This window comes from Eleutherodactylus coqui, chromosome 9 (genome assembly GCF_035609145.1).
Source record: "Eleutherodactylus coqui strain aEleCoq1 chromosome 9, aEleCoq1.hap1, whole genome shotgun sequence".
Lineage (NCBI taxonomy): Eukaryota > Metazoa > Chordata > Amphibia > Anura > Eleutherodactylidae > Eleutherodactylus > Eleutherodactylus coqui.
In genome coordinates this window covers 19,045,717-19,070,530 of record NC_089845.1, presented here as the reverse complement: position 1 = coordinate 19,070,530, position 24,814 = coordinate 19,045,717, and the positions used below count along the sequence as shown (strand labels likewise).

Sequence of the window (24,814 nt, the reverse complement as noted above, 5' to 3'; positions counted from 1 at the left end):
ACGGCCGAGCGCAATACCAGGCTGTAACACTCGGCCCGATATCATGCTCGCCGATGAGCGCTTTACCCGCAGATGCCAGCTGGTTTTTGTTAAACTCCTCCCATCGCTTCAGGTAAATTAGCGCTCCCCCGGTGTGGCTGATTGTATTCATGTGGAAGCCTTGCAGCGTGCTCCATGTGTTTGTGGGTTTTTTTTTTCTTCTGTCATATTATAAACATGTTAGAATATGCTGCGATTTTTTTTTTTTTTTTCTGTTGCTTTACTGCTACATTGCAGTTCTACAGTCCAAGGCAACATCCGGATGGAGGTTTTATCTTCCGTTTTGTAATTGTTTGTTTTTTCACCTACAGAGGAGAACAATAGTGGTGGCTGCATAGTTATCGCTGCCGCCTTGCAGTGCTGCAGTTCTAGGATCAGATATGTCCAAAGACAACTTGTGGATGGAGGGTTTCAAAGCTCATGCAAATGTTGTCCTTGATGGGATTTGAACCTAGGACCCTGGCACTAAAAACAGACGGTGGAACCACCCCTCCTCCCCCTCCTGTAGGGACCTTCTGAATTGTAAATTAGGGCACCCAATTTTTACTCCCATTGGTTTTAATAGGAGTCAGAATCGTCTCGTCCTGATTCACAATTATTTTTTTTTAAGTCTGATCGGGCACCCAACCCGAATATTGCAGTAATCGCTCCACACAAATGCCGACCGCCTGCTGCCGCTTCCAATCACATTGCATTATCTGCCTTGAGGCATTTGAATCCCTTTGCTGTGATGATCTATAGAGGACTGACATGTTCATGTATTCACGCTTGTAACAACTGTAGTAAAGGGGGTCAGTGGAAAGGGTACTTGAGTAGCTCTAAAGCTTAACCCCTTGCAATCCAATTTTGGATTCAGGGTTTCCTGGGGGGCTTTCTCTTTTTGCCGTTATACAATGGCGCCATCTGCTGGCTGGAGCCAGTACTGCGGTATGGGATATGCTGGAGAGGCCCCTGACAACAGAGCAGTCAGTAATCTACGGTAAGAACATTCTGCCGGACGTCTTCCGACATTGGAGCTGTACAGCCTTCAATCAGAATGTCTTTAGACGTCAGTGGATTGGAAAGGGTTAATACACGGTTATACATTGCTGCTTGTTATAGTCTGTTTATTAAGGGCTCTGAAGGCCCCAAGAGCAAACCTGTTCTCTAAAATGGGAAAACTGAAAACATTTAAACAAAGGCCGGGAATGAATTCCTGAGGTCAGACACTTCCCATAGTGCAGGCAATCTTCTGCTCCGTGCCCGTGTCCGGACCTGCGGTGACATACTTGGGGTGAAACAGTGGGAAGACCTTGAGAGGGAATGTAATCACCGAGTAGATGAGGAACGGTTCGGTGTTAGCGGGGGACAACGTGCTTAAACTGTCACACAGCAAAACTAGTTAGAAACACTTTGTAAACCTCCTACTTTTAAAGGGGAGCGTCATTTCATTCCTGCCTTTTTGACCCTTAATCCATTACTTTACCCTTGATGTGTTCTTACTAATCAGCGTGCCGGTCTAATAGTAAGGACACGGCTCAGGCTGTGGTAAAGCCACTCTCTGGCTTGGGGGCAATTATATCCCGGAGCACCATATGGTGTAGAATTAAAGCTGTTCTATGCTGATGACTTGTTGTAGAAAACAGCATGTGGGATTAGATGATTGTAGGTGGAATACAAGCATGTAACTACATATGCAGCTCACCATGCAACCTGGCAATGTCATTTCTCCCCCTACGTGTCCTCTTACCACCCCACGTGTCCTCTTACCACCCCACATGTTCTTTCTCCCCCTACGTGTCCTCTTACCACCCCACGTGTTCTTTCTCCCCCTACGTGTCCTCTTACCACCCCACGTGTTCTTTCACCACCCTACGTGTCCTCTTACCACCCCACATGTTCTTTCTCCCCCTACGTGTCCTCTTACCACCCTACGTGTTCTTTCACCACCCTACGTGTCCTCTTACCACCCCACGTGTTCTTTCACCACCCTACGTGTCCTCTTACCACCCCACGTGTCCTCTTACCACCCCACGTGTCCTTTCTCCCCCTACGTGTCCTCTTACCACCCCACGTGTTCTTTCACCACCCTACGTGTCCTTTTACCACCCCACGTGTTCTTTCACCACCCTACGTGTCCTCTTACCACCCCACGTGTTCTTTCACCACCCTACGTGTCCTCTTACCACCCCACGTGTTCTTTGTTTTTCTGCAGTGAGCTAAGTATTGAGAACTGGATCATGCCTGTAGTGTACGCCGGACACTTCTCTCACGTTGTATGGCTCCATCCTCCATGGGCCCAGCAGATCAAAGAAGGCAAGCACTTCTTTCTGGTTGGCAAGGACAGGTCTACAACTACAATAAGGTATTTTCAATGAAGTCCTGAGGGCACTCTTCACCCACATGACGTGATATCTGCAATGCATTCGCTTGTTGTAATAGTGGTCAACCTTCACCCCTTATTGCTGCATGATGTACAGTTTCGTTTGAAGTGGGATCGGTAGTCGATCCCGCTCCATAGAATGCGGGTGTTGGCTGTTCATGGCTGTCAACCCTTTAAATGCTGCCATCAATTCTGATAGCAGCATTTAAATGCCCCGATCAGATTTCGGGGGTCCTGAATGCACCCCCTCCTCAGCTTCTGAAGGCTTCTAGGGCTGCCATTAGAGATTGTGAATGAAGCCATGCCTGTGGTGCGCCTTGATAGATTGGCTGTCAGATCACAGAATAATGTAACACCATGGTATACTTACAGTGATCAGACTATCACACGCTCACGCCCACTGTAAAAATATAACATATCTGGTATCGCTGCATCCACAGATGTCAGAGTAACGCATTATTCTTCCCGCATGGTGAATACTGTTAAAAAAAAAATACACAATGTCAGAATTATTTTTTATTTTGGGGCCACCGCCTCTCAGAGAATAAATGTAATAAAAGCACTCAGCCCTATGTACTCCAAAATGTTACCAATAGAAACTACAGGACGTCCCACAACTATATAGCTGGGAAACTACAACCGTTATGGCCGTCAGAAGGTGGCGCTAAATAAACCCTATATAGATCTGGTATCGTAGTAATCGTACCGACCCGCAGAATGAAACTAGCATGTCATTTCTGCTGCAGTGTGTAGAAACAACGAGAAGATAGAAGTCGCTTATAACCAACTCTGCCGTCTCTTCCAGCTTATATAATGCTCATTGAGCGCCATGTAACACATAGAGGAAGTGGCAGAGCCGTTTCCTGCAATGGATGCGGCGATCATGTGATCACCGGCAACTTCCTGCTGGGTCCCAGCTGATGGGACTGGGCTCTGCCATTGGCTACTGTTTAGGAGGATGGTTTTCCTTGTAACCGGTCCCCTTATCCATATCTCTGTTACAGTACAAAATTATGAAAGTCCTCTTAGACCGTGTATGAGGTCATGGGGGACGGGGCGTTTATGTATTCATTTTAAGGAACTATAAAATAAAATCTTTCTTTTCCCCTTAACTTTTTTACACATTATTGCTAATTAAACAAAAAAAGGAAAACTATTTTAGTGAAAAAATGTATAAAAAAACAGGCCTATATGTCACAAAAAAGAAAACGCTGCAAAAGTTAATTTTGGTAGCCCTAAGAGAAGAATAGAAGCCACATGTGGTCACCCCCCCCCCCCCCCCCGCTTCCCCGCCCACCGCCGTCGCGTCATGTGACACGCCCACCGCGTCACATGACGCGGCCGGCCGTGTCACGTGACGCGCCGGCCGCGTCATATGATACGCGGCGGTAGGCGGGGAAGCGTTTTTTCACGCTATCTTCCGCTCGTTACAGCGGGAGATAGCGTGAACGGACGGCTTCCATTGACTGCAATGGAAGCCGTCAGCACGTACACCCGCGGCAAATAGAACATGCCGCGGGTGAGAACGGGAGATTTCACGGTGCGTAATTCCGCGGTGGAATTCTGCATCGTGAGCATTGAGATATTAGGTTCAATAGAACCTAATAGCAGCGGGCAACGCAGCGGATTTTTGCCGTGAATTTACGCGGCGGAAATCCGTTCGTGGGAAGGAGGCCTAACTCTTCCTTCTGGTGGCGCCTCTGTGGCGGTTGTTGCGGCGTCCTCTAAGGCCGCCTGCAGACGAGCGGGTTGGATCTGCGGGACCCGACCCGAGCGCCTGCAGAGACGAGCGCGTACTCACCCGCGCCCGGCGGGCCCGGCTCTTTCATGTGCCGGCAGCCGGTGCATGTGCAGACCGTAGCCGGCGGCCGGGTGAGTGACGTTTCTGTGCGAGGCTCTGCGAGCCCCGCACAAAAATAGGACATGCCGCGGTTTGTTTGCCATGCGACATTTTGCACGGCCAAACCGCGGCCGTCTGCATAGGAGTGCGTATTGTAATGCACTCCTATGCAGGCTTTCAGTGGCGGAAATCCCGCGGGAAAACCGCCCGTGTGCAGGCGGCCTAAGTATCTGTACACGAGGGGTTATCTGCTATACTTGTTATCCTGATCCATACCTGCTTCGGCCTGTTGTGTTATTCTGTGTGCTCCCTCCGGCTTGGATGGAACCAAACAGCACAAGGGACCCTGACTTTAGGACAGAAGCGCTTCCTGCAATGCTGCTTCTTCTGGTATTCTCAGCCGGATCAGCGACGTTGCCGCGGGCCGGAGGTCTCAACGCAGATCTGAAACCGGCCTCAGTGTTCTGTTTTAGTCTTGTTCTCCATAAGATAAGAAACGCCCTGGACTTTGTATCTGTCTTAATGTGGGATATGAAGATGAAGCCGCTCTGGCATAATGTGGCGCCTGCTGAGCTCCGCTAAACCTTGAGAGCGGCCTGCATCATCCTGCTGTACATTTTACTTCTCACAGACACATTAGAGTGAATTGACTCCTTACTTTTTCACGTTGACCCTTTATTCATGCGATGTAAAAACCAGAATTCAAATTTGGACTCTGCAAAAACCGTTTTCAATCTTGTTACTGCAGGGTCACCAGCACAGATGATTACTTTCTAAGTGATGGTCTTTATGTTCCCGAGGAACAGCTTGAAAACCCCAAACCTCTTCATTTGGATGTCATCCTGCTGAACCCCGTGAAGGAAGCGGGCTGTGAAGATGCAGACAAAGGTGAATCCGCTGCCAAAAAACTGAAGCTTGCAGAAAATGATGAAGTAGCGGGTGGTCCGGTCTCTGCATATCAATGTGCGTCTTCACAGGGGGCCGCCTTTGCTGCGTGTGAAGGGGCAGAAGACAATTTGAGAAAGGGCTCTTCCCCTTGTGACGGCATGGAAACAAATAATGACTGGAATGCTGAACTCGCTAGAAGCGTTCTGCAGGTCTTGGAGAAGGGGGACGCTCATGTCTTGGATATAGACTTAGATTTCTTTTCAGTAAAGAATCCGTTCAAGGAAATGTACACACTGGTATGTATGGGCTAATGGTGCCGGCTCTTGTCGTTCCAAAGTCTTAGTCCGTGTGCGTCGCATAAGGTGCGCATGTCCTAATGGAAGACAAGCGTCGGTCAATAGTTCTGGAGTTATGATCCAATTTACTTTAGAATATGTAATTCAATTAAAAGTCTGTTCAAATGTATCTAAAGTAGACAATTTACACTTTTTTTTGGCTTGGCTCTGTAAGACAAAACTTTTTTCAATACTACAGACCTAAAACTTCACCCCTCTAAGGCCGCTCTCTCAGACAACACTTTTTACAGCGCTTACCGCGGCATTTAAAACGCTGCCCTAAACGCTGTAAAACGCCTCCATTGATTGCAGTGGGGCGTCACAAAATAGCCTCCGACCGCCGTGATTTTAAAATTCCGTCTGCTCTGTTTTAGTGCTTTTTAACGCAGCTCGTTACCCATTGTAATTATGGGGTGCGTTAAACGCTTCAAACGCATCTTTAAAACGCGTAGAAACACAACGGTTTAACAGCCGCCCGTGTGAGAGCAGCCTAAATACTAGCGATTGTAAGTGGCAGAGTTTACCTTCCTAAGGCTGCTCTTACCGTGATTGGCGCGGCGTCCTGAGCGCTGCACTAATCGCAGTACACTACTCCCATTGACTTCAATGGAGCCTCGCAGACCTGTGCTCGGATACCGCGTTTCTAACACCGCTATTTTCGAGCACGGTCTGTTCTATTCTGTGTTTTCGCTTTTTTACGGCACCTAATCACCCTTCACAAGGATGAAGCGCTGTCAGACGCTGTACCATGCATTCAAATACGCCACTAGAAATCGCTGTAAAATGCAGCAGTTCCAAACGGCGTTGAACTGAACGCATCTGTGAGAGCGGCTAAGTTGCATTTATATTTTCCATTCCTTAGCTCTGTCATAGTAGCCAAAGAAGGGGAAAAAACCGAGGCATCAGACCTGGTACTTCTTGTCCTTCTGTGTCCCCCTTTTTTTGTAAGCACTGCGGAATATGTTGGCGCTATACAAATAAAGATGATTAATAAATAATATTACTGTTCCCGGCGTCAGACGGACCCATTTGACTACAATGGAGTCCATCTGGCTTCTGCCCGGGTGACCTAGTATGCTGAGCGGCTCCATCTGGGATTTAATGCCAGCGCCTCTAAACAGAGACCAGCAAAGACTTCTTACAAAAAGCCCAAGGTGTCCCGGATGTCTTGTCCCCGGCCCTCGCTGCTCCACCACCTCTGTTTCTTCGTCTTCTCCGGTTCCGGGATGTGTTTACTGACTTCTGTTTTACCTTCTGCTTTATTTTTCAGGAGGAATATAAAATCTTGCAGGAATTGTACAGCTTCAAGAAACCAGACCCCAATTCCTTAGAGGTGAGATGAAATGTGCCTCTCCTTCCTAATCTGACATCAGACGTGGAAACCTGTTGCTTCCCGCTGGGTGATAGAGTTGCTGAGACAACTGCACAACACGCAGCAGGCTCCGTTAATTAGGACTCGTGTACGAGACTCGCCGGGAGTTTATACACTTCCATCACTCCACCACCCGGCATGCAGAGCGTCGCGCACATCCGCTGTCAGATCAGGCCGCAGAGCATCAGTGGAGGTTACACTGCAGACTTACTCCTTAAAGGAGGCTTTGCTTCTTTAAAATTAAGTAAAGTGGCATAATGTACCCCGTTTACAGATGGTCCACTGTGACCTGCAGGGCAGAGACCTGGCGCAAAGTGACACATTCCCCATTGTCTTAGACTATCAGCAGATAAATGAGCGGGGGATCGGAGGGCGTAGTTACATCACCTGACGTCCTTCTCTATAGCTGCACCCCCGAATCCGCCTGTTCTTGTGGCCCCTGTGGCCTTCCAAGATGGTTACATTACTCTCATCGTTTAGCTAGCAGTGCAGTGTGCATTGACAAACGTAAGCGGCTGTCCGAATGGCCGGCACTGTCACGTAACCAGCGTGGAGTGTCTTAGACTAGACTCCGTGTAAGTAGGGCATCAGTAGTCAAACGGCTCATTCCCACAGGCGTGATTTCACCACGTGTTGCGTGTAATGTACGCCTGCGTAATACATGTTGAATGGAGTCATTGATTTTCATTAATCTATTCACGTTGGCGTATATACATTGCGTGTAATACGCCTGTGAAAAAGAACGGAGCATGTTCTATTTCCTTTGTATCGCACACGTACAGCTCTTTTGCTCTGTATGTGTGTTCAGCACTGTCCATATGCAACACATTGGGACAGGGAATTAAAAAAAAGTCACACTGCGCATAACGGAGTGCGTGAGATACGCTAAACAAACATCAGATACGCTGTCGTGCGCAGCTGCCATACACAGCGATGGCCAGCTCACCGCCGGCTCCCACGGTGGTAAAACCGCTATCCACGCAGTGTTTTACGCATCCGGCCGTGGGAATGAGCCCTCAAAAGTGGCGTGACCATCTTGAAAGGCAGTACTGCCATAGAGGAGGACACTGGGTAATAACTGCCCCCTCCGGTCCCTGGACAAGTTTTATCTCGGGACTGAGAGGCGGTTCCATAAGAAAGACATGAGGCTCCTCTCCGTTGCCTAAATTGTCCGGCCACACAGGGTGACATTTTCTTATTCGTATGCTGCTCCCCTTTCACTGAGCATGGTAACACCCAGCACACAGGAGCTCCAACCGCAGGCAGATCAGCTGGAATGTCCGTTTCCTCCTTTGATATCTGATGTTCAATGCAGCTTTCAAAGATGACGCCGTTTTGCTGCCTTCCCACAATGCCCTGATCTCTCCCCCTCTGTTTGCGCGCTCCTGATGGCAGCAAGACACATAGACATGAAAAAGCAGGATTTCCTGGCCTCGCTCAGCTCCCGTCCTGGCTCCGCCCACCTCTATTGAACTGATCTACAGTCTCTCCCTGCCCAGGCCCCGCCCCCTCTAAGTCCTGCTGTACAGTGTACTTAGAGGGGGCGGGGCCAGGAGAGACTGTACACACAGAAGAAAATCCTGAACGATGAGAGTTCATTGTAAACAGCTGCCGTTCAGTACTGAACGGCCGCTGTGTAAAGTGAATGGAGAGGGGCGGGGGAGTGCGAGGAGAGAAAACTCCTGCAGCCTCCCCACTGTGAAACAAGGCTACCCCCCACCCTCCCATTCCTTCCCGTCCCATGACAACTAACACTGACAGCCCCACCTCCCCCAGCGTGGCAACTAGTTGTTGGCACCCCAACCAACGTGCGGCGACTAGTTGGCACGCCAACCATTCACCATAGTCACAGCTCAAATCCTCCCCTCCCTGCACAGGCAGAATTACACTGAGAGGTGACACCTATATGCAGAGAACACAGGACCCACCATTCACAATAGTCACAGCTCACAACCTCCTCTCCCTGCACAGGCAGGATTAACCTAGGTGGCTGGCTAGGTCGGTCGGTCGCAGCGCCAGTAATGATACCTGTGCGACAAGTTGGGACAGCCCCTCCCACACGCACGCACATTGACAGCAACCCCCATAACTTCTGCATGGCTCATATACAATGCACAATGTATATTACAAAGTGCATTGTAATGGCCATACAGAAGTGCAGACAACCCCTTTAGTATAGCGGCTGTTCAGTACTGAACGGCCACTATTTACACTGCGCGATCAGCTCATCGTCCATCACATATGCAGCATAAACGATGGACGATGAGCTGATCAGTGTAAATATCGGCCGTTCAGTACTGAATGGCCGCTATGTTGTCAATGGAGAGAGGCGGGGGAGCGAGGAGAGAAATTTCCACTGCCTCGCCCCCCTGCTGGGCGCTCTGTGAGCAAGCCGTCGATACTAGCTCCCATGGGACAGCACGGGAGTGAGTGTGCGGGGACCAGTGTCGGACATTGTTTGCCAGACACCTATCCCGTCCAAATGGGGCTTAACAATTGTTTTCTTTTAATATCTCTGCCTGCAGTCAGTAAATCAAAAGTCCTTGTTAAACCCGCGCCTGGCCTGGTACTGCTCAGACGGGTTCATGCGGGTCTAAATTAGGAAAGGTTTTAGGCACTGAAGGTAGACAAATACCTGCTTGTATTCACTAACAGTAAGGAGAGATCTCGAAAATTGTGATAATTGTAATATGTTTAGAAAGTGTCTGAAGGCCGCCTGCAGACGGCGGGGTCGGATCCCGCTGTGAGGATTCTCGTAGCGGGATGTGGACCAGTGTCCCTGCAGAGGCCTGCAGCTCACCCGCTCCCAGTGTCCTCCGTCTCCTGCTATGCACTGGCTGCCCGCCAGCCGGCGCATTCACAGAGCGGACCCAGTCCGTCACTACTGACCTTTCTGATCAGGCCTCTGCGAGACCCGCACAGAAATAGAACATGCCGCCATTTGTTTTCCGCGTGTGTTTTCACACGGAGAAATCGCGTCCGTCTGCCTAGGATTGCGTTTTGCAATGCAGTCCTACGCAGGAGGGCACGGGCGGAAATTCTGCGGGGAATCCCGATGCAGAATTTACGCTTGTGTGCAGGGGCCGAACTTTGTCATACAGCAAATAAAGTTTAGTTACATAAAACCTCTAACAGTAATCTAACGGCCGTCTGTCGTGTAGAGAAGTGCGCTCACCTGACGCCGTGCAGCAGCCATGAAGGTCAGACTGCACACCGCTTGGTAGTAAGTCTAGTGCAGCCATAATTCTGATCTCTACCTCCGGCTTCAGCAGACATTCATCTGACACTGAGGACAACACAAGCTCTCATAACTGCATGATGAAGAAATAAACCTGCTGCTCGTCTCTTCAAGTAGTTCTGATATTAAAATATACCTGCAATGATGGCAACATACCGGAGATTTACTCGGTGAGACCATCCTTGTGCACAGAGCTATTGCAATGAGCTGGATGGATAGACGACCCCGCGGAGTCACAGTGGGGAAATGTGGTGAATTCTGGAACGCCATATGAAAGAATTGTAATTAAAAAGAGGCAATGTCCCAATAAAGGGCCCAAAGTATGTGATGCTGTTACACAAGACACATGCCAACAATTTATGGGCGAGGCCTCGGTAACGTGGAGGGGCACAGACTCTTCTGCTTCTGTGGGGGGAGTGACTTCTTGTCTGCGCCGCTCCTGATTGTCATCACTGTAATCTGTATAAACTAGTTATTGTACATGTCGTTCCATAAAACAAGCTTATAAGAAATGACCGTACCTGGAGTATAACTGTTCTAATAGCTGCGTGTAATGAACTCATAGCAGGTCTATCTGTTTCCCTCGCCCGCAGGACGTCTTAGTTGACTGTGTAGAGAATCGCATCCGTCAGCTTGAAGATCTGGAAGCGGCATTTGCAGATTTCTGTGAGGATGATAATGAGGAGACGGTACAGCGATGGGCGTCCAATCCTGGGTATGTTATGACCTGCCATGTGGGGCACCGTCTGGACCTGGACTGCGGACGGGGTTGTTCAGCAATAAAATATTTGCGCGCAAAATATGGGACATTTCAAAAGCTGAAATTTTGCTGCAAACAAAACAAAAATCTTGGTTTTGCAGCGGTGAGGTTACAATTACGCGGGCGAGCGCGATATCGGGTCGAGAAACAGGGCCCAATATTGCACTTGCCAATGTGCGTTTTCCGCATCCAATGCGAGGCGTGTTTTAGGCACGTCAGGGAATCGTCATCGCATGCACAGTGAACGGCAGTCGCGTGCCATGTTATGTCTTTAAGGCTCCATTGAACGTCCAAAGAGAACATTCTGCAATTTTTATCCTCGCAGCATCCTTACACGAGTTCACATCCGTGCGTCTCGCAATCCACAAAAATCGCATGAGCTTCTCAGACGTGTGAAATAAACCCACAGGGAAAATCGGGCCTGCGCGGATTTCTGCGGTGGATGCACCATAGGCCGCCTGCAGATGGGCGTAAATTCTGCGGCGGGATTTCCCACGGGATTTACGCCCCTGTAAGCTGCCATAGGATTGCGTTAACGAACGCAATCCTATGCAGACGCCCGCGATTTGGCTGTGCGAAATCTCGCACGGCAAACAAATCGCAGTATGCTCGCCAGCTCCGCTCTGCGCATGCGCCGGCAGCCCGGTAGCTGGCACATGAAAGGAGGCGGGGCCACGGCAGGTGACAGTCACGCTGCTCTCTGCAGACACTCGGGTCAGGTCCCGCTGCGAGAATTCTCGCAGCCGGATCCGATCCGACCCGGCCATCTGCAGGCGGCCTTAATTGTGTTTTTTTTTTTTTAAATCACTTGCTTAAAATCACCATCCGTGGCCATTTAATTAACCACGGATGGTCAATGCTTTCCTTTCGGATGCAGATTTGAGGGGTTTTTTCACGCGCGGATTTGCTAAATATAATTTCCCCGTGGACATGAGGCCTTAGTTTTAAAAAAAAGTCACACTACAAGGAATAAGCCACATGTCTTGTGAAGAACATGACTGTCAGCCAGCAGAACAGCAGCAGTGTCTATAAATGGAGAAAAGAAATTACTAGTAGAAAGCAAGGAGTCACTTCAGCAAAATAAGATAATTCTACTCCCTGCATCCCTGTAGGTTCTGACCTGTGGAAAGACAAGAGTTAAAAAAACAAAGCAAACTCGCCCAATCCCGTTGTACTTGGTCCCTCTGTTTAGGTGCCGCACGAGGGGTCATCTCCCAGCAGCTCCTAAGCTCTGCCATCTATGGGGGGTTGACGGCGAGTGCACAAGCGCGCTGGGAAGGGGGACCCATGCGCACTCGTCGTTGACTCTCCGGGGACAGCAGAGGTTAGGTGCGGCCAGGCCAATCGGTGAGCGACGTGTCACTTGTGACGCCCACTGACCCGGATGACAGGACTTGCCGTCTGGCAGTGCTCGGAGCATGGGCTGAAGCTGGAACTTTGCCAGCTTCTGCCCTGCGATCGGACAGCTGCTGAAGGGAGAGGAGAAGCCCAGCAGGTTATCGGTGACCGGCCCTGTAAGGCACAGGGGAGTATAATTTTTTTGTTGTTTTCCTGACAGAACTTCTTTAATGGGTGTCTCCCCTCTGAACACATTCTGCACAAAATCATGTTTTATGATAACCGCTCTAAACTTTTTTTTTTTGCATGCCTTCATTGTAAATAATAAGCTAAGCTCCTATAATGGAGTGCTGCAGTTGCTTTTTCACACATTGGTTACACACTGTGCAGATTTCAGCTCTGAAGTCTGCATCCTTGTGAATGTAGCTCTGTACCATAAGACAAGGTGTAATAGGAACAGTAGAAGATAAGCCAGGTAAATGACACTTCACAGGAATAGCATCTTCCCCTGCAATGCCTTAAGTGTGCCAGTAGATGGAGTTGTTGGATTATCGCTGCCTGTGCCTAGATCTTTATATATATATATACAAGCCGGTGATTAATCACGCTCTCTGCTCAGTCCAGTGCTTTTGTCGTTCTGTTTTATGTCAGTCTTTAAACTGTCAACAGGCATTTGCTTCATCATCAAATCACACCTTCAACAAGACGGCTGAAATGATGTTATTAGGAGGATGTCAGGCAAAGCAAGTTTTAGGGGCTTGCGTGCCCTCCGTGCCAGATAAATGCTGGGTAGAGGCTTGTGTGGGTCTCAGGCGCGTCTGCTCTGTATTTCTAATTCATCCGTCACAGTAGAGTCTAAAGGTGCATTTACACACACAGAATGCTCAAAATGTGTCAGAAACTGACAGTTCTGAGCGATCATTTTGCATAGGTCCTAATGGGCTAATCAGGCCTTTAGTAGTTCATTGCATGTATTTAGAGAACAGCGGGTGGTCTGTTCTCTAAATACATGGCTATTGTTCTCCAGCAGGACAGCGGCTGTTTACAGTTGTTACACAATAGATGTCTTTTGAGCGAATCGTTGTGTGTAAAAGGGCCTTTACACTTTAGACCTTGCATGGTGGGGATGCCTCGTCTGATGAGGACTCCCTGCTCTTACGATGTGTTGATGTCCGTTTTCTTCTATTGCTGTCTTGTACAAGTTGGCGCTGTTACAGATTTGGCGGGTTTCCTTTCTCTTTCAGAATGAGCAGCCTTGTCCAACTTGTGAACAGTTTGAAATGTCGAATGGAAGCGCCCGACTACGAAATGGTGAGGACTTCTAGTGTTTTACAGTTGATTTTATTTTAGGTCTTGAAATTCCCAATGCAGTTTAACAAACCGAGATCTGGCATCGGGTCAACGAGTTATAGAGCAAGAACTAAAACATATAACAGGCCACCTTCTAATTAGTCAAAATCCTCAAAATTAGTACGACTTTCTCATATGTAAGAATTGCACGTATTGTATGAGTATTGGCCCGGCCGGGGCCTAACGGGGGAAGGGGGATGGGAAGGGGGATGCGAGGGAGCGGGAGGAGGGGAAGAGGTGGTGGTGGGGGGACCTTCTCTCATGGAGGTGATCTTCAGAGAGTGCAAGGCATCTGATGATCTTTTGAGGAGTTGGGGGTCTGTTGTTTTGGGAGGGACGGGCTTATTCTGTCCACGGATTCCACATTCTCAGGAATCTCACATGGTTATCGGTAATTATTATAGTTCGTTTGACGCTTCCCTTCTGTTTGGTAGCAAAGAAGAAAAAGGAGCTTGCTTTCTCTGAATCTGGAGGATATGAGCGATCTGCCCATGCTGTAATGCCGCCCAAGGATCTGTCCATATTGTGATGGGTTACAGAATACATCAGGGAGTAAGCTCTGACCCAAGGGACATGACCACGTTACCCACAGATGAGCATCCTCGGAAACAATTAGCTTGGTAGTTTGGCACTACGTGGGCTATTCTGGTGCGGACTAAGTACCACCAGAGGAAGATTTTAACCCCTTCTCGCTCCATGACGTACATTTACATCCTGGAGCGTCGGGGTATGCATGGAGAGAGGTCGCGGGGCGACCTCGTCATACAGCGCAGGCGTCAGCTGTTTATAACAGCTGACACCAGCAGGCAATACCTGCAATCGACTGTGTGGCCAATCGCAGCTATTAACCCTTTAAGCGCTGCTGTCAATCCGTAAGATCTCAGGGAGCCATACAGGTGTCATGGCAGCGGGAGGGCCTTTTGAAAGGCCCCAGGGCTGCCTTAGGAGACTGCCTATCAAGCCATCCCCGTGGGGTGTATTGCGCATGACTGCCTGTGAGCCGTCGGGGTCCCAGTTGGATTCTGCTGCGCTGTGTAGCTCGCCGGTGTGCAGCCGGCCTTGGGTACTTCATCAGGAGAGATTTTTGAGGTCAGGTATTCAGAAAATGTTTGATAGTGTTGGGGGGTTTGATGTTTTTAAAATATGTGGTGAGAAAAGTTTACCTAAGAAGTGTGTAAATTGTGAACCTATTGTTAGCGGGTTGGCCAGGATCACGCCCTGCTTGGTGAGTAGTGTACAGGAAGGAGTCGTAGGGGATCTGAGCGACGTCTACAGCCGGTTGGTCCAGCACACAGTAACGTTGGCGAGACCACCGCATCTAACCTTATATAGTATCAGTAATGCACAGCGGATTCTTGCCTGCGAGTGCCTGGAGATCGGCAGCCGTTGTCTCTAATCATAAAGCCCTGGTATTTGGGAAGAGAGCCACGAAGTACTGTTATAAGCAGACGGATGAACCGCTTATTGTGAACACTCATCCAGTTGTGTTGTCAGAGGAGAACATTTTGGGGATGGATGAGAGAATCCTTAAGAGATCAAGTCATATTAGAAGGTCTAGACATGAAGGCCCTACAGATGATGATACATGGCTGTGGTCTGACCGAGGTAGAATCCTCACATGCGTTATCTGCTATGCAGAATGGAGAGCCGAGAAAAATGTGTAAAATGGTTGGGTTTATCCCTCGCCAGGATTCGACTATAGGAGATAACTTTATTTCTCCGTCAATATAATTGTGTGGCTCCTTTTGTGCGTTACGACCGGTCGTTTCCGTTGGTACCATTTTGGAATACATAGGACTTTTCGATCGCTTTTTAATTAGATTTTTTTTCTTGGCAACAGGGTGACCAAAAAAGTGCATTTCTGGCATTTATTTTTTTAAATTTCCGGACGATGTTCACCGTGCGGAGTAAATAATGCATTACTTTGATAGATCGGACTTTTACAGACGCAGCGATACCAAATATGTATTTTTATTGTATTTACATTTTTTTAATTGTAAATATGGCAAAAGGTTTTCTTTTTTTTGAACTTTTATTACTTTTTTTTTTAAATAATTAAAACTTTATTCCTTTTTTTTTTTTACAATTTTTACAGCAAATAGTGATGCTTAGACCGCTTATGCAGTATGATGTAATGCCGTAGCATTACATCATACTGCATTTTGTCAAGCAGCCTATCAAGCCACCCCTCGGGAATGGCTTGATAGGCATTCTGCCATGGCCACTGTGCGGTCTTTCAGAAGGACTCTGGCTGCCATGACACCCGCACGGCTCTCCCAATCTCATTACCGGGGCTGGGGGGGCGTACGGGACAGATTTGACAGCAGCATTTAAAGGGTTAACAGTCCTGATCGGTTGCGCAGCTGAATGGGCCTGTTGCCCACTGTTTATTACAGCTGACACTTGCGATGTATGGAAGGAGATAGCAGCGCTATCTCCCTCCATACACGTCCTGTAAAAACATGATAGCGTGGTCACTAAGGGGTTAAAATGTGTTTTTTTTATGTGATACATTGAATCCATTATATGTCTCTGATTGTGTTTTGTAGGTACAGTCGTGAGTTTGTGATTTGATGATACTGTTTGTTTTGTGGGTACGGTGCCGGTATCCTCGATGCTCTGTTATTACTGTGGGGAGCGATCTTGTATCTGTAAGCGTGTCTCGGAGGGGGCAGTCGTGCCATCTGTGTATAGGGATCATTTACTAGTATGGGAAGGGTTTAGGAATGTCTTATACCCTCTACGGCAGAAGAGATGTTGGAGGAAACCCGTCAGCACTTTTACCCCTCTAAACCAAGCCGCTCGCGGGGCAAGACTATACTGCGCTGCATGAAGAGGGGAGGACTTACAGAGAGCTCGCGGGGAAGAGACGCTTTCTGGCCCAACCACCGCACCGCTGTCTAGTTTACATGCCGCATGGGAACTTGAAGTAGCCATTCTTCAGGTTTGGGTGTTTAACGAGACATGGGAAAATACGTTTTCTAGATAGTTGCAGGTCTGCGATCGGTTTGGTAAAGAGGGCTGACAGGTTCCCTTTAAAAGTGACGAATCCTGAAAGCGTCTCGTAGGAGAACCTCCTTTCTCACTTATTTACTCTCCACCATTTCTGCTTCTACAGATTCACCAGGCCGGTCTTACCTGCGACTATGCGGAGCTTCCTCATCACGTCAGCTCAGAGATGGAAATTGAATGTTTAATCCACTCCATGAAACACTTATTGAAACACCTTCCAAAACCGACCCTTGTCACATTAGCCAGGTAACGGCGCTAAGCGGCAAAGGGGTTTACCTGCCGGAGCTTCACAGTGTACATTCTATGTATGGGGTTGATGTAGTGTGTGTATGTGTGTATGTATATGTATGTGTGTATATGTATGTGTGTATGTATATGCGTGTGTGTGTATGTATATGTATGTGTGTATATGTATGTGTGTATGTATATGCGTGTGTGTGTATGTATATGCGTGTGTGTGTACATATACTGAAGTGCAGTACGTGTAATTATATGTGCATCGCACTGCCCGTTCTACAGCTATAGTGCATAGATGATAGTGTTGGCAGTTAGAATACCCACATTTGCTATATTATGTCACCCACAGAGGTGCACAGGCCTCTACCGTACCTGTTGTGCCCCCTACTGTACACTGGGCATACTGAGGTTTCACTGGTCAGTATTACATAATCCCTATTTCATGCTGGATTGTTGCTATATTCCCCTTTATCACGGCTTCTAGGAGGGGGTATCTCACATATAAGGTGCCCAGTGGAGTATAATGTGGTGGTCATACTGCACCCACCATGTGCATCAGGCCTAATAATTAGATTGTTTTTCACAGTGAGTGGCCATTGGTGGTATATAAGGATTCTGTACATAGAGTAGCGGTCGGCTCTGCTGATGTGTCTGTTTTAGCAGATGGTTGTGTTCCCCATGCAACAACCATTCTGAAGCATCTGTTCTCCTAACTTTGTGTAGTGCCGGTCCTCTGTTGGTTCTCCTAGAATGTAGGAATAAATCGACAACTGGGTGTTAACATTCTCTTTGTCAAAGTAATGTGTCCCTATACTACTGTCAGCACTGACTAGACAATGACACTGAGTGTAGGGCGCCCACTACTGGTAACACCCAGCTGGCCATACATTTTCTTTAGGAATGGCTCCGGAACGGTACAATGCCAACTTATAAAAACAGATGGTCCAAAATTGTTATATTATGGGAAATACAAGTATTTACTAAAAGGTCCAAGTGCAGTACGGTGCACATAGATCTCCAGTTGGCGGTACTCAGCATGGTGACAGCAGTGTTGACTCTGAAATACGGGGCTGTGAGCGCCTGGCATGCCACGGGTGCGGTCAGCATGAATTATGTACTTTGCTCATAAACTCCATATAGAGTGCATGAAATCACAAGTGTGTGGTGTGGTTGGTTGGACCTATGATTTTCTATGTCAGGCAGACATCTATAGTTTGTGTTTAATAACCCTGGATGTCTAAGGACTCCCTTAGAAATAGATGCTGTTGGGGTGTAAAGATTTGTAACCTGTAGTCGCCAAAAGAGGGAACCAACAGACCCTCCAACTGTAACTTATATTGGTCAGCCTGATCCCAGGAAAGAGGTCCAGTCCGGACAATGTGTTCCTGAGCGAGACCCATATGCAGAGCCAGCAAGGGGAGAGATCGAGGATTTACAGAGTGAGGTGGTAGAACCAGTCGCCAAATATCCCTGCAGCATCCCGACAGAAGCACCAGGGCTGTATCGCCAGTGCCCGGAGTAGCGTGGCACAGAACAAGGCATCCTAAAGTAGTACTACCGACAGTGAGCTGGCCTTATACTAGAGGCCTCATCAGTAGCCAGGACCAGCAACCAGTGTCAGGCAAATCATTGGGTGCATCAAGAGGTCTAGGGGCCCATGACGAGAACATGGTTCTTCCTCTTTACAAATCACTGGTCAGACCACACATGGAGTATTGTGGACAGTTTTGGGTACCGGTACTCAAGAAGGACATATCTAAGCTTGAGCGGGTACAAAGGCGGCAACTAAAGTAATAATTAGTGGACTACAAAACCCAGATAGGTTATCAAAATTGGGATTATTTAGTTTAGAAAAAAGATGGTTGAGGGGCGTTCTAATAACTATGTATAGATATATCAGGGGACAATACAGAGATCTCTCCCATCATCTATTATACCCAGGACTGTAACAAGAGGGTGCTCTAATAACTATGTATAGATATATCTGGGGTCAGTACAGAGATCTCTCCCATCATCTATTATACCCAGGACTGTAACAAGAGGGTGCTGTAATAACTATGTATAGATATATCAGGGGTTAGTACAGAGATCTCTCCATTATCTATTATACCCAGGACTGTAACAAGGGAGCGGTCTAATAACTATGTCTAGATATATCAGGGGACAATACAGAGATCTCTCCCATTATCTATTATACCCAGAACTGTAACAAAAGGGCGCTCTAATAACTATGTATAGATATATCTGGGGTCAGTACAGAGATCTCTCCCATCATCTATTAATACCCAGGACTGTAACAAGGGGGCGCTCTAATAACTATGTCTAGATATATCAGGGGACAATACAGAGATCTCTCCTATTATCTATTATACCCAGAACTGTAACAAGAGGGCGCTCTAATAACTATGTATAGATATATCAAGGGTTAGTACAGAGATCTCTCCCATCATCTATTATACCCAGGACTGTAACAAGGGGGCGCTCTAATAACTATGTATAGATATATCAGGGGTCAGTACAGAGATCTCTCCCATCATCTATTATACCCAGGACTGTAACAGGGGGGCACTCTAATAACTATGTATAAATCTACCAGGGGACAATACAGAGATCTCTCCCATCATCTATTATACCCAGGACTGTAACAGGGGGGCACTCTAATAACTATGTATAGATATATCAGGGGTCAATACAGAGATCTCTCCCATCATCTATTATACCCAGGACTGTAACAAGGGGGCACTCTAATAACTATGTATAGATATATCAGGGGTCAATACAGAGATCTCTCCCATCTATTTATATCCAGAATTGTAACAAGAGGGTACCCTCTACGTCTAGAGGATAGAAGGCTTCTACACCAACATAAAAGGGGTCTCTTTACTGTAAGAGCAGTGAGACTATGGAACTCTCTGCCTGAGGATGTGGTGATGGCGTATTTGATAAGAGTACAAGAAGGGCCCGGATGCCCTTCCTGAGTGTTAGACTATTATAGGTTTTAATCCTTGATTACTTGAGAAGGGTCGGTGATCTGGGGATTATGCCGATTCCAAGATTGGAGTTGGAGAGAATTTTTACCACGCTTTTATAGCAACCAATAGGTTGCTATGGAAGCGCCCACACGGCCCCTTTTTAGAAGTGCAAGGGGAGGTGTCAGCTCGAGGGGATCATCATCATTGGGTTAAAATGGTTGGAACATAGAAATTTGCTTCCAGGCTGTGGATTCAAGATTGTGGGGTCCGCCAGCTTCATTATCCTTCCCAATATGCAGTTCAGCACTTTAGCTAGTTTTATTATAGTTCTGATGTTGTGAACACAGGGGTACAAACCCTCTGTACACCAGGGGTACACCCAAAAATATAACACAGTAATAGATACTGTGTGTCCATACCATTTCATACATCTGGCTCCTACAGACGTTCCGCACAACCTATTTCTTAAGTTTGGAAGCTCTTCCTTCGTCTCCCACTTTCTTTTACTGAGCCCTCTCACGTGGCTGATAAATAACTTTAGAAACCAGCATATATTGAGGCAACACTTTTCTTTGCTCACCACTTTTTTATACCCTAGTGGCCAAACCGGCCTTTCCAGTGGCCAATCTACTTCAGTGTGTTGCCGTTCTCAAGCACCTTCTAGATTAATAGTCATTACCAGCTATTAGAGTGGCAGCTTTGAAGCTACAGCCTGCCCTGTTAGCCTTGTGACAAAGGGATGATTTTTATAGTAAAATATAAACCCCAGCGCATCCTAGTAATGGGGTGGGGTGGAGCAGCAGGCACCTAAGAGAATGAGCAAAGATATACTAAACAGTCCGATGGGCAATCCTATCGGTAATTAACAGCTACCCCTGTATTTACACCCTTAGGTCTTATTCAAACAGGCGTATATCGGCCAGGTTTTCACACCCAGCTGATATACGCTGTCCCTCTCTGCAAGGGGAGGAGGCGGGCCAGGAGCTAGTGCACTGAGCTCCCGCCCCCTCTCCACCCCTTGCCATTGCTTGCAATGGCAGGGTGGGACAGGGGCGGAGCTAAGTTCCATTCCACCCCTCTTATTGCCAACAGTGGAGAGAGGGTGGGAGCTCAGTGCACTATCTCCCGACCTGGCCTGCCTCTTCCTGTCTGAATAAGCCCTTACACAGTGTTAGCGAAAGCTTGCTACTTGGTTTGTTAGGTATCCAAATTAATTTTTCTTAGCTCGAAGAAGCTCGCAGATCTCACACACGCTGGATGTGATTGGAAGTCCTCTGCTTATTCAATTAATAAGCAGAAGTATATATACAAAGACATTTGCAACGAGGCTGGAACACGCCTCACTTAAATGAATAATAAATTATAATTATTACATTAGCTATTAAAACTAAACAAGAGCAGTGATTTCTTAGAGGCAGGACTTCTCTCCGGCCAATTGGAACTACTTATCATGAGACTTCTATTAAATGGTCTTGTCTTGGAGAACTGGTGCTGAAACGGTAGCATCAAGGTTGTGTAGTCTGGTTTTCCTGTCTCAAATTGCTCAACAACCTTGATTGTCCAGTACATCTACAAAGGTCTTGTTAAAGGAAAATGGCAACAGTATGATATGACAAGCTGAAGCGTACAAGACGGGTACACAATACAACATGGCTACATATTTACTGTTCTAACAGGTGGCTCCTTCCGTAGAAAACGCCGTTAAGCTGTGCAAGTCTCACATTTGAAAATGTTTCTGATTAGGAAGTCTGCCTTCTGCTGGACTTCACATTTTAGTGTCTGCAATACGTTCTTCCTATATTTATCACTTGATGTTATGTTGCACTCGGTGTTTCTAATAAAGTGGCCGTTCAGCTGTAGATTGAATCTGCAGCTCATAATTCTCGTTGTTTCAACTCCTAAAATGACTTACTATGTTTCCCTTATTTTAGGTCTAGCCTCGATGACTATTGCCCCTCTGAACAAGTTGACTACATACAGGAGAAGGTTCTGGATGTGCTTCGCGCGCTTTATGGCACGTTGGATGTTCATTTAGAGTTTTCCCCCGGATCATCATCTGTCTGATCTGTCAAATTACCTATTTATTCACATAGTGGCCTGAAAAGGGAACCATTTCTCACACCGCAATAAAGTAGATGTCTGCGTGACGCCATGGTATCTTACTGCCAGATGAATTAGTAGAGTATCACTTACTTATGATTCGTTATCAGCTCAACATTAGATCATTATATAGCTACCTCTATAAAGCTATTCTCTGTATTGATAGTATTCACATGTAATGGTGCATTCATACAAGCGGACTCCACGTCTGATAGCTGGCCGATGGAGAGATCCTGCGTGTAAATGATCCGTGGATTTATGATTTAATTGATATGAGCAAATGTTTTATTGGATCGGTAGTCCAACACAAAAATTGCTGCATGTCCTATTTTGGGGCGATAGTACTAAACATCGCCCGTTATTTTTTGTGAGAGTTGTAAAAGAGAAATCTCGCCTACATTTTTATTTGATTGCGATGCAATTTTTTTCGTGAAAATCACATGTTGCAGGCGTGATGTGGTTTTCTTTCAAAAAGCATTGCACTTACTTAGAATCCTGTGATTTCTGCTGCATTCAGATGACCGTATATCGGCTGGGTATTCACGCCGTCCGATATACGGCGTCTCTCTCTGCAGGGGGAGGAGGCTGGAAGAGTCGGGAGCAGTGCTCTGAGCTCCCGCCCCCTCTCCACCCCCCTGCACTATTTTCGATGAGGAGAGGCGGGATGGGGGCGGAGCTAATTCCTGGAACTTAGCCCCGCCCCCGTTCCACCTCCTCTCATTGCAAATAGTGGAGAGGGGGCAGGAGCTCAGAGCACTGCTCCCGGCTCTTCCAGCCTCCTCCCCCTGCAGAGAGAGACGCCGTATATCGTCTGGGCGTGAAAACCCAGCCAATATACAATCGTTTGAATGCACCCTCAGGCCGATATCGGACTCACCTGTGTGAATGCACCCTAAGGGCCCATTTACACAGGACGTATGTCGGGCAAACTATGCCGCACACTTGTCCCTGTGTGTACTCGTTCCCGTGCTGCTGCACAGAAGCGAGTATCGCTGGCTCGCTCAGCAAGTGGCTGGGGCCGCTGGAGGAGATTGCTTTACTCGCTCTCCCCCCGCTTCTCTCCATTCACTTAACATAGCGGTTGCTCAGTACTGAACAGCTACTATTCACACTGAGCGATCATCGTTCAGGATTCAATGCTGCATAAACGATGAACATTGATCCTGAACGATGATTGCTCAGTGTAAACAGCAGCTGCTCAGTACTAGACGGCCGCTGCTAAAGTAAATGGAGAGGGGTGGGGGGGAGAGAAATCTCTAGCCGCCCCCCCCCCCCCCCCCCCCCTGCTGGCTGCTCTGTGAGCGAGCTAGCAATATTTGCTCCTGTGCAGCAGCATGGCAGCGAGTACACACAGGGAGTGTCAGCATAGTTTCCCTGACATTCGTCCCGTGTAAATGGGCCTTAAGACTTAAAAGGCTGATCCATACATCGGCACAACCACTCTAGATTAGTAGTTGTATCTTGGTGAAAGAAGTGTTCACATGGTTTTGCTGCTCCCTTCTTAGATAGAACTGCCTATTTGTAAGTATTTCTACGTAAAGTGGCGATTCTTGTAGCTGCTTATCTGTATGTTACTGTTGTACCACATTCTCCAGCTTTGCTCAAGACTTTTTAGCAATATTGGATTTTTTGTGTAGGTCTATTTAGAATAGATTACATAGAACGTGATATCTGTCACTAAATACACACAACGCACGTATAAACAACTTATCGTACGTCACATCACAACCCCAAAACAATTGAGCAGATATGGCAGCTTGGGTATGCTATTGCATAGCTGTCAGCACCAAGTAATAAGATGATTATAGCCTTCATTGTGATTATAGCGCTTCATGTTGATCACACATTTCTTAATTCAGGACATGTTTACAAGACAAATTAAAGGGAATGTAGCAAATATCTTTAAAAAAAAAAGTTAAACCAGATGAGTGATTTTCGATTATTTTCTGATTTTAGACTTGTTTATCCCATTTTCTGTACCTGATCATTGAGGGCTGCCATCTTTCCTGACCTTCCGCTCTGTACTCTATAACAGCAGTTCAGGGATGAACTTTACATTAACCGCATGGACAATAGGAAGCTTTAGACCGGAGATGTTCATTGCTGTCTTACTGTGTGCCATGTGTGTGGAGAGGGGGGAGATGCACTGTGACCGTCTGCTGTGGGGAATGGGGGGTCCCATGTTATCTCCATATAGGCATCATATTGCATCACTGTGTGGTAATGAGGTGAGTGATGCAAAGGGATTCTACATAACTGGAAGGGTCAGACTAGTATTAGGGTTAGTGTGAAAACTGCAAGATTTCAGGATTATTTTTAATATATAAAGTGACATGGAAAACTAGCAAAAACCATCAAAATTTTAATTAAATTCTATGTTTACCTTAAAATCCTACTTTAAATGTAATTTTTTTATGATACATTTCTTTTACCCCCTTAGCAACATTTGACGTACATGTTAATATTGGAAGGGGTGTATAAAGCGGACTCTAGCTAAGCCAGCTCCATATGCATCGAGTGTTGGCGGTGTTGGACAGCTGACACTCAGTTAGGCCGTATTAACATGGGCAAGTCTATTGTGTTGTGAGATAGGAAAATAGAATCCATTATTTGCAATGGGTGGGTTTTCTCTTGCGAGATAGAAACACCACAGTGGGTTTTGTTTCTTGGGCGGTATGACCTATTTTTTTGCCCTTGTTTCTCAGATATCGCTCTCCGATACAACCTCCGAAAGAGGGGGGGGGGGCTTCCTCGGTCACTCCCCCACTGCTGCATGGTCATGTGTGGCCAATGAGTTGCCATGGCAGCCAGATGCCTATTAAAGGCCTTGGATTTAGCAAACTTTTTTATTCTTTAGTCCACAAAAAAAATCCTAATAAAATATAGAAAAGAAAATGAAGCTTTAATTGGTATCGCTGTGCGTGAAAAGGTCGTGACGAGATAGATTGTTAACCTGCACAATGCATGCTGG

At 47.1% G+C, this 24,814-nt stretch overlaps 1 protein-coding gene across 2 annotated transcripts in view; it reads left to right on the top strand.

Moving 5' to 3' along the window:
- C9H5orf22 (chromosome 9 C5orf22 homolog) overlaps positions 1 to 21,890 on the top strand; it is a 42,211-nt gene extending 20,321 nt beyond the window's left edge. Inside the window, exons 3-9 of one of the 2 annotated variants that reach the window (XM_066579184.1) lie at positions 2,234 to 2,383; positions 4,990 to 5,425; positions 6,735 to 6,797; positions 10,668 to 10,789; positions 13,417 to 13,483; positions 16,641 to 16,780; positions 21,675 to 21,890. In XM_066579184.1, coding sequence (XP_066435281.1) covers positions 2,234 to 2,383; positions 4,990 to 5,425; positions 6,735 to 6,797; positions 10,668 to 10,789; positions 13,417 to 13,483; positions 16,641 to 16,780; positions 21,675 to 21,807 — 1,111 coding nt within the window. In that variant the 3' untranslated portion in view covers positions 21,808 to 21,890. The remainder of the gene's footprint in view (positions 1 to 2,233; positions 2,384 to 4,989; positions 5,426 to 6,734; positions 6,798 to 10,667; positions 10,790 to 13,416; positions 13,484 to 16,640; positions 16,781 to 21,674) is intronic. The other variant, XM_066579185.1, reaches the window with a different exon arrangement.
- The last annotated feature ends 2,924 nt before the right edge of the window (positions 21,891 to 24,814 follow it).